Source organism: Scheffersomyces stipitis, chromosome 7 (genome assembly GCF_000209165.1).
Source record: "Scheffersomyces stipitis CBS 6054 chromosome 7, complete sequence".
Taxonomy (NCBI): Eukaryota; Fungi; Ascomycota; class Pichiomycetes; order Serinales; family Debaryomycetaceae; genus Scheffersomyces; species Scheffersomyces stipitis.
In genome coordinates this window covers 1,103,775-1,114,415 of record NC_009047.1, presented here as the reverse complement: position 1 = coordinate 1,114,415, position 10,641 = coordinate 1,103,775, and the positions used below count along the sequence as shown (strand labels likewise).

Genomic DNA, 10,641 nt, shown 5'->3' with positions numbered 1-10,641 from the left:
ATACCGCAAGACGTGAAAAGATCCATACCGCAAGACGTGAAAAGATCCATACCGCAAGACGTGAAAAGATCCATACCGCAAGACGTGAAAAGATCCATACCGCAAGACGTGAAAAGATCCATACCGCAAGACGTGAAAAGATCCATACCGCAAGACGTGAAAAGATCCATACCGCAAGACGTGAAAAGATCCATACCGCAAGACGTGAAAAGATCCATACCGCAAGGCCCGTGCCGCTATTGTACATCCGTGCCGCAACTATTAACTCACACGCCTTTGATCACGTTATGGCCTATTTGGGTCGCCTCACTAAACTTCCGTGCCTCAACCAATATCTCGCATCAATGGTCACGTTATGTCCTGCCTGTGCAACAAACTAATATCACATATCTTTGGTCACGTTATGTCCTGCCTGTGCAACAAACTAATATCACATATCTTTGGTCACGTTACAAATGTCCTATTTTGGGAGTGTTAAATACAGGACTGTTGGATGAACTGATCTAACCATATCTCCGCTGCAGCAATAGATACGAATCTTGTCAAGTCACGTGAAAGACGCTTTTTCCGCGAATCGGTACAGGTCGCTCACATTCCTTCCTCGCATAGAATACCGCAATACTTATGAAAATGAGATAACATAGACCCTAGGAATGTCCAGCTATTGAGGACTATGAATTGTTCATACCTTATATCTTCTTATATTATGTTATTCCCTAAAAATCAAGAATATCCCCCTTCAAATGAACCATACTTTGTTTAATTATAAACTTTAATAATTTTTTCAATCTTTGGGGATCTCGCCTCTCTTTTATACCTCTCAGATCTCATTTTGGTGATACACGCACATCAAATGCGCCTATATTTGTATCCAAGTCTTTAGTTACTGCACATAACTCTCTGTCAATCAATTCCAGTCATGTGATTCTAAATGGATAATCCTCCCTCCAAATTCACAACAACTCAATATAATACAACCCAATATAATACAATATCACATTCACATTAATCCTACATCATGATATCCACAATAACTAACATTAAATATCCATATTCTTACAATCTTAACTTTTCCCTTACCTTTATTACTTCTCTCAATTTTCTTGTATACTTGTACTGATTGTCTTTCTGAAAAGAATGCGAAAAATACTACAAAAATACTAATTGCTGCCAAAAATTGCACCTGTCCTAAAAGTAGTACCATTCGATTACCTTCATTCAATTAAGTAAGGATTCATCATCTTCAAGTGTTACAAAATTCTAATGCTCTAATTATAACCATTTGAAATAAGGATACATCATCCTCTGTCACATGGTATAACACGTAAATATTGCAACACAAATGTCGCCAAAATGACGTGACAGCACGACATTTACCATATTTATAAATTAGTAACAATGTTCACCATATGGCGTAATTGTGATGGTTGGTCGTACCTAAGGCGAATATAGACGTATATTCTGATTAAGAGAATTACATTGGAATAGTCAGAATCCAGTGAAAATATATCACGATGGACTCTCGCCTGGCGATGGGCCGCATATTTAAAATTTAGCGACTAGCCTCCTCTGGGTCTCATCAACCGGAACAATTAAATTATTCCAAGAAAGGATTTAAGATTTAACACCTCGATCACGCTATAGTTACGGCCTGCAAGTAATTTATGGATTTTTCCTGATTAGGATAAACCCTAAACTCTTTGTATAAATGGCCCAAATTCCCACTTTTCTGCTTTATTTATTAATAATCAATCTCTTCTAAGTTCAATCAGTTGCGACTTTGCAGACTTTCCAGTGTTCAAATTTCGCTCTTTCAGCCATTATCGAATACTAAAACTAGAATGAATACTCAAGCACTAGGCTATTCAATTCATAATCCAATAACTTTGGATCTGGACCTGGATCTGGATCTGGACCAGAACTTCGAAGATGCTCTAGATGACTTCAGCCAAGTAGATATCAAATGTGAAAATTCCAATCTCATTTCTACCGATGAGCATATTTGGTCGAGTCCTCAATCATTTAGACAGAGTCTGCCATTCTCATCAATACAAGCTACTCCATTGAGGACAAATCTGTTCAAACACGAACTTGACTACTTGGCCAAAAATTACTTTGTGTTTGTTGAGCCTCTAGGATACTTCTATCTGGAAAAAAGACATTTTTTCATCTCTTCAGATTCAAAATATGCTACTTCCAAGTTATATATAAAGTCGAAAGAAAGATTTCTTGACCTCATTAGCAAACTAACAAAACAATCACCTTATTACAACCAAATAGAACGTGAGTCAAATATTGTGAATGTGGCTACTATTCCAAGCCCTATCCCTGGCATTGAAATAGAAGAATTTGCCTTCTGTGATTCCTGTAAATACACCAGCTGTATTGGGCGCGTCCCAGTGAAATGTACCAGTCATGGATACATGAGAAGGGGTGAAGGCTATAGAGTGGAACTGGGAGGTTTCTTTCTATTGAAGGAATTCCCACGTATGCCTTCTTTACCTGATACTCCTCCACCAAGCACTCCAAATATGTATGATCGTAGTCCGACCATACCTTGCTCTTCTCCCATCCGCCGCCGATCTCGCTTCACCAATAGAGACTTGCAAGTCGAATTCAAGGGCCCTCTTATCACCGAAATCCGTGTGAGAGAATCTGAGAATATGACCGCTGATGCCTTTTTGCAAAAATACGCCAATATCAAATTCATTCCTGATGTGGGGTTATACTGGCACGAACATGAACGTGTGTTTTTGGATAGAAACTCTGAAATTGTTCACAAATCATTGTCTTCTATCATTGACAAATGCAAGTTTCTTGAAACACACATGCATGCAGTAATGCTGAATTCCTACTACTGGTATTTGTTAGCCAGTGCTAATACGCTGTCCGAGGTACATATATGTCTTGAATGGTTGAAGGAACCTCTAAGTGGCATAGAACCTTCAAAGATCCAGTACTGCCCTGATTGCATCAATTCGGCTATCATCGATGACCATTGTGAGGTCGATAACCTTAATGTTCTAACTGGGATGGGATACAGAATGGAGCTGGGGTCTATTTTCTTATTAGCACTGGGTGGAGGAATGACAGACATTTTGGAAGATCAACGAGAGGAGGCTCCCGATCTCGAATATTATGCCTCTGATTCTGGTGCTGTCTTCCTGAGCGATGAACAAGAAGCTGAGGGGTCAGTAGACTATGCTTCTGATATGGAAAATCTCACAGTAGATGGTCAAGAAGGTGACGAATTGACAGCAGTAAATGGAGAATCTGAGTCGGATACTCTCTTAGAAGATGAAGTTCAAGAAGGTGACTTTAGATCATTTGACGATTCTTCTGATTCGGATAATCTCTTTGTAGATGATGCACAAGAAGATGATGAAGAAATGATTGACATTGCAATAGATAATGATACTGAATCGGATAATGACGAATCAGACATTTCAGCCTATGATACCACCGATGATGGTCTTGATAACGAACGTGATTCAGAAGAAAATATATTATATGATGAAGATCCTGTTAGGATCTCCACTGTTAGTGGATGGTCTCAGCTAAAAAAGAAAGGTATTTGTCAAATTAGCAATCTTCTTTGGCTGAGAGGACAACAACACTTCCTTGACATCACCTCCAGGGCTTTCAGATCGTTTCTCATGGGTACAGTGTCAAATGCACAATACACCCAGATGTTGGAAGATGTCGAGGAATGGGTCGATCTAATGCCTCAGTACTATAGAATTCCAAAAGATACCAAGGGTAGAACATTTGAAATTCCCCTGCCCTTTTCAAGACTCCCTCCAAAAATACATACCTACTGTTCGGAATGTGGATTTGTAATAGGATTCAACGAGAACAATGAAAACTTGAGAAGCTCTTCCCGTCATGCAAAGAATACTGGTCATGATAGATTCATCAGTCGCCAAGGGTATGCTATCAGAGCCGCAACAGGATTCAATCTCTTGGTCATATTTGGGTCTAACGAAACAGTCAGTACATGTGAATCGGAAGATGGCGATTATGATGATGAAGATATTGTTATTCCTTCATTCGAAGAGGGACTGGGTTCACCATTCACACCCCCTGAATTCATAGTGGAGCCGTACTCCACAGACGAAGAGGCCAGCGACTACGAACAAGAGCCTGAATCTCTTCCACCTCCATCTAAGGAAGAACAATATGAAGTGTCCGAACTATTGAAACATTCCCATGGGTTAGTTTACGATCCTATCTTCTACTTGTACTACTACATAACAGAAGAGCGGTATGTTGACGTGAATTCAAAGTTTTTCAAAAACACATTGGAAGATATTGGTGACCACAAAAGCCGCATTCGAAACTTGGTGGACCGTGTCATTAGCACTCAAATCATTGACTCTCGAAAATTCGAGAAGAAAGTAACCAGAGGTCACATCCACTGGGCCAAAGAGTTGTCCGAAGTAGCTCGCTGGAAGAAGCTATGCTTTTGTAAACAATGCTATCAGGTATTCAAAACAAAAACTGCATTTTCCAAGCACAGGCGTGAATATGCGAACATGAGCGAAAGAGAACATGCTGGTCATGATATAAGTGCGGATTTTAAAGGATACCTTTTGGAGCGACCAAAGGGCCTCTACTATGCAATTGGGATTCCAGATGATGTTGCTCAAGCCGAAGCTGCTGAAGCCGAAGCTACCGCTACTGCTGAAGAAATTGCAAGTCTGAAATCGCAATGGGTTATGGGTGGGCCTGGGTGGACGGTGGAAGAATATGATATCAAAGTGCAATGGTTGGAGGGCAAGCTAGGTATGCCTCCCGACCAATTCTTGGCCAAGCACAACTACTTACTAGTGAAGGAGGTTGGTTTATACTACGATTTCACGCAGAAGTGGTTCCGAAGTATAACACACAGGTTGCTGAGGAAGGTCTTCTTCGGCGACTTAATACTGACGGTGAGGCGTGAGTTAATATCTTACATGCTCCACAATATGGATAGAAAGTATGAATACATGTTGGCACCCCGTCACCAGCAGCAAGTTGCTACTTTGGAAGCAGCAGTAAAATATGACGGTCCAATGGTGGCGGTGGAAAGTGGCAACGAAGAGCATCTAGATTTCGAGTTGGTAGATAATTGCATACAGCCAACTAAATACTACATGTGTCATGTGTGTAAGTTCATTGCCCACCACTCCAGCGTCTCCGCTCATATCAAACAAGCCAAGCACCAACGAGAAGAGGGACCTGAAAAACATGTTGTGTATGGTTACAGTGTTCGGAATGTAGAGGCTAAGACAAACTACTTCCGAATTCAACACAATCTAGCCAGTAGTTTTCACGAACCAACAGACAGCACTGCTGACTCTCAAATTGTAGATCCGTTTTTATCCAGATACAAAGCGCATGAGTATACAAAGTTCCGTTCATTTTTGAACATGTCTAATGACAAAAGATGGCCACGTTTGGTACAATTGTGCAAGAAATATGTAACCAAGAAAAGATTAGCTTTGAGCATCGGATCTTCTCTCTCAGCACTCATCAAAAACCCCCGGTTCTGTAGCACTCCAAACTCAGCCCTGCGATACGGACCCATGCTTGCCAGATTCCTCTTTGTTGCCATGAAAATGTGCGAGTTGAAGGAACACAAAGCAATGGAAGAGTTTGAGCAAGTATTCTGTGCCAACAAAAAACAGGGACTACGAAGATTTTTCGGTCAAATGACGAAATTTGGTGCGTTCTGGTTGTTGTCTCCGGTACTAGTGTTGCAGGAAGACGATTCAAACGCCATGGAAGATGTCTTTATGAGCAGTCTAATGGTGTGTCTTCTTGATGAAGGAGGAATAGGATTCAAGATCAAGTCGTACCGCTGCGATTTTTGCAGTGGTTTATCTTTTGCATTCAAATGCATAGCTGTTGATGTGATGAAAAAAGACAAGTCTTATGTCCGACCTTTTGTTGAGGATTGTAACAGGGCGGCATCCATAGCACTCAACTTTGGCCGATTTTGCAAGTTCAGTGCCGATGTACACTCGTTGAGTCCTCGTACATTTGGAAGGACCATGAACGTGCTACATGTTGGAGACAAAATAAGAATAAATACATTTGAAGTCGGACTCGACGACATCAAAAAATGGGTCCATACTGCCATTCAGCAATATGTACTTGAAGTTGAGGAACTTTTCATGGACATCAACATCACGCCGACCATGGCCATGAATGAGATGATGGCAGCACAAAAACCAAGAGTTGTTGGAATGCCTCAAACTAGTTACAACTGGGATCAAAGGGATATCGACAGATGCTTGGAAATTAACCTGGTTGATAAGTATGACATCAAGAGTCTTCAGTATTTCCGTCGCCGACTCTCTAGATTGAACGACTTGTTTTTTTACATGATCTTGTTGACGTGTGGGTCTCCGTATCGTTTAACGGAATTATACCTGGTTCTTATTCGTAATGAAGAAAGATTGGGAAGTAATGTGTTTGTTGCTGATGGGATGCTTGGACTCTTTACCAACAATGGAAAGAACAGTATGAAGTATAGTCGAGAACGTCCTATTCTCAAGATGTTGCCCGAAGAGGTGTCAGAGTGCTTGGCTCACTATATCTATTTTGTCAGGCCATTCGAACACACTCTTGTCGAATACCAAGAACAAACCGGTTCATTGAGCCACATAGAGTTCAAGAAACTAAGTGATAAATACAAGCTCCATTTGTTCGTGGGAGAGAAACAAATCAAAAACAGCACTACTCTTGGAAAATCGTTCCGTAAGTTCATAAATAAAACAACTCCAAAGCTTAGAGGAATCATGTACGGTGAAATAAGACAAGTGCTTTCATATTTTGTTGGGGCGAACGTCTCTGGGATGATTGGATTACAGATCAAGATTGACAACACCCTTGCCGAACAGGCTGGGCATTCGTTTAGTAGGTTTGTCGAAAGTTATGCCACAAATAGAGATGGTTACAATCATGTAATGCTTCAACGAATGAGAGACTGTCTGGCAGCCTGGCATACGTGTTTGGAGATGAGTACTCTTCAGATATTTACGCCTAGCGTATTTACTAGGAACGAACCACCGAAATTGACAGGTGAAGAACTTATAGAGGCTGGCAGACAGATGTTTGGACAACACTTCAAGTTCAAGGAGGGCCAGCAACAGGCTACATCGGATGTGGCTAATTGCTTCAGTATGATGGTTGCTATTGACCTGGGAAAGACGACTTGTTGCATCATTGCGATGTTGGCGGAGCGTACCCACAGTCTTCGCCAGACCGACCGAGGTAAAAAGACTCACTGTGTTACGATATTTGTGGTACCTTACATTTCTACACTCAACTCCACCATCCGCCAATTGACCGAAAATTTCAATGTGCGTACGTTTGATGGCTCTGTTGGACAGGTCAACGACTATGATGTGCTATTGATGCTGCTTGAAGACGGCCACCTTAGATATCTTAATCAGGTAGTCAGACATTTTCAGTCTACGAACTATCAAGGCAAGACCTATCTCCGCCGGGTAGTGGTTGACGATGCCCATATCTTGCAGATGAAACAATATGTGGTCGATGGAAACAAAAATGTACCTGTTGTATTTTTGACGTCATTTCTTCCACAGAAGGAAGACGCTACGATGAGTAGATTATTTAATATCAATTCCTTGGTAAGGGTGTCGTCACAGGAACCACTCTTGCCACATAAAGAATTCACTCTTTTCAAGAAGCCTAATACCACTTCAATATGTCAGACGGTTCTAGAAAAAGTTAGGAGTTTCGGTTCGGCAATTGTGATTGCTGAGTCTTCTGATAAAGTGTCATACTTGGTAAGTCAAATGGCCGACGAGGTTCCATGTATAGGTATCTACGGATCCCCAGTCAGCAGAACAGCTGCTTTGAATAAGATGGCCAATGAGAATATCAGGGTTGTGGTTACTACGGCAGAAGCAATGGTGGGTCTTCATATGTTGAAACCTACAACCGTCTTGTTTGCATATTCGATTAATAATCCAATAGAATTGCTTGTTGGCAGTCAAATGAGCAGTGGAAAGGTAGACATGGTATTGCTCAACTTTTATTCGTCTGAGTTTCAACGAGACTTATTGGACACTTGTGTTAATTTAATGGTAACGAGACATATGCGTTTAACGGAACAAACTTGTTATGAGGCTGGTAAGGAGCGGTGTCATGCTTGTGTCAAAAAGAGAAGACATGCTTGAAGTTATTTGTTGTTCGCTTTCATAATCTTATATATGTTCATTATACTACAATACCCTAAATAAAAACCTCTACGTGTCAGTAAACCTGACTTCAAACAAGATCTCAATCTCCCATAAAGAGATAATTGGTAAGAGATTAGGCATGCCTCCCGTATAGTTTAAGCCCATAGTTAAGCCGCCATAGCTTGAAAACATAAACACTGACAATCCGGTCGTCGTGCCAACGGAGCGCAAAATATTTCAAAATGTCAGGGACCGACCGCGTCTCGAAATCGTCCGATTTCGCCTAATCCACGGATTTGTTGCGTTATAGTTAAATTCCATATAGTGTGCAGGCGAGGTGCGTAGAGCGCCTGTTCATATGCAAAAAATCACACTTTGTGCAGTTCCGAGGTGCGTACTTAGCCTGTTACAGGCAAAAAATCACACTTTCTGTGCAGTTCCGAGGTGCGTACTTAGCCTGTTTCGATGCAAAACATACGACATTCCGCGACATGCGCAACATAAATGTCGTTTTGATGCATTAATTAAGTGCATACTTCCGTCACAAGCTTAAAATCATCAGTTCAGCCGTGGCCCGTCAGACCCGTGCCGCTATTATACCTCCGTGCCGCAACTATTAACTCACACCCCTTCGGTCACGTTATATCCTATTTGGGTCGCCTCAATTAACTTCCGTGCCTCAACCAATAGCACGCATCAGTGGTCACGTTATGTCCTGCCCGTGCAACAATCCTAATATCTCGTATCTTTGGTCACGTTATGTCCTATTTTGGGAGTGTTAAATACAGGACTGTTGGTCGAACTGATCTAACCATATCTCCGCTGCAGCAATAGATACGAATCTTGTCAGGTCACGTGAAAGACGCTTTTTCCGCGAATCGGTGCAGGTCTGCTGCGAAGAATGTCGTAGCTCACATTCCTTCCTCGCATAGAATACCGCAATACTTATGAAAATGAGATAACATAGACCCTAGGAATGTCCAGCTTTTGAGGACTATGAATTGTTCATTCCTTATATCTTCTTATATTATGTTATTCCCTAAAAATCAAGAATATCCCCCTTCAAATGAACCATACTTTGTTTAATTATAAACTTTAATAATTTTTTCAAACTTTGGGGACCTCGCCTCTCTTTTATACCTCTCAGATCTCATTTTGGTGATACACGCACATCAAATGCGCCTATACTTGTATCCACGTCTATAGTGACTGCACATAATTCCCTGTCAATCAATTCTAGTCATGTGATTCTAAATGGATAATCCTCCCTCCAAATTCACAACAACTCAACATAATACAACCCAATATCGCATTCACACTAGTCATACATCATCCTATCAACAGTAACTAACATTGCATATCCATATTCTTACAATCTTAACTTTTCCCTTACTTTTATTACTTCTCTCAATTTTCTTGTATACAGAGATGTACTGATTGTCTTTTTGGAAAGAATGCGAAAAATAATATAAAAATATTTATTGCTGCAAAAAATTCCACTTGCACTAAAAGTAGTACCATTTGAAAACCCTCACTAAATCAAGAAAGAATTCATCACATTTGAATCTTACAAAATTCTAATGCTCTAATGATAACCATTTAGAATATGGTCACATAGTTCTTGGTCACATGGTAAATCGATTTCTCCTGCTTCGAAAGCCTCCAAATCTAATTCCAAAATTCCAGCAACAGCAGGAACCGCTCCATCCATGACAGTGACGTTAGTGTTGAATAACGAAACAAGAGTGTGGACACACACAACATTTCCCACGCACAAAAAGAGCAAAGAATACAAGTGCCAATTTACTTCGTTTAACATTTCTCAAGTAATAGGAAACCAGGTTCTCATTCATAGTGAATTACTAATTATATTTGTTTACTGATTTCTAGCTCCTTTTATATTAGAGATTAGTTAAATTTTTCGGAATCTTCAGCAAAAAGGTCGAAGTGGAAACGACAAATTGCAATAAGTTGTTTTATTTCCTCCCCTCCGTGTGACAACTATTTATACAAAAAAATAAAAGTTGGCATGTTTTAGTCGTCTTGGCATGAATGAAATGTGCTGTGATAGGGCACTCTTTTCAAAAATATCATTGTTGTTTCTCCTAATTGCATAAACCTGAAATAATGATGTCTTTGTCAACCATTAAAGTGTTCTCAGTTTAACTTACCAGAAATACATATTCAATTCGATTTTTCCACGATTGACTAAGAAAATTCTGAAGTGAAGTATTCAGAAGTATCAAGTTGAAAAATGGCTTTTTTATCTTAATATTTCGAAATTCTATGAGCAAGAAGTGTAATGATCAATTAAACTATTAGAATTACTTGATAAAGCTATATTTATATTTGAAGTTCATAACATAGACTCTAGGAATGCATGCTATTGCACATCATCGAAAAAAATAACTGGACAGCAAGTTGGAGGAGCCGGGACTCTAAGTTC

At 40.2% G+C, this 10,641-nt stretch overlaps 1 protein-coding gene across 1 annotated transcript; it reads left to right on the top strand. All coding sequences in view use genetic code 12, as the record gives it.

Moving 5' to 3' along the window:
- Positions 1-1,841: 1,841 nt before the first annotated feature.
- Positions 1,842-8,192, top strand: VCC3.3 (Vesicle coat complex AP-3; the record flags this gene model as incomplete). Its single annotated transcript, XM_001386366.1, has 1 exon — positions 1,842-8,192. The coding sequence occupies one exon, from the start codon at positions 1,842-1,844 to the stop codon at positions 8,190-8,192; it is 6,351 nt and encodes a 2,116-aa protein (XP_001386403.2).
- Between the last annotated feature and the right edge of the window lie 2,449 nt (positions 8,193-10,641).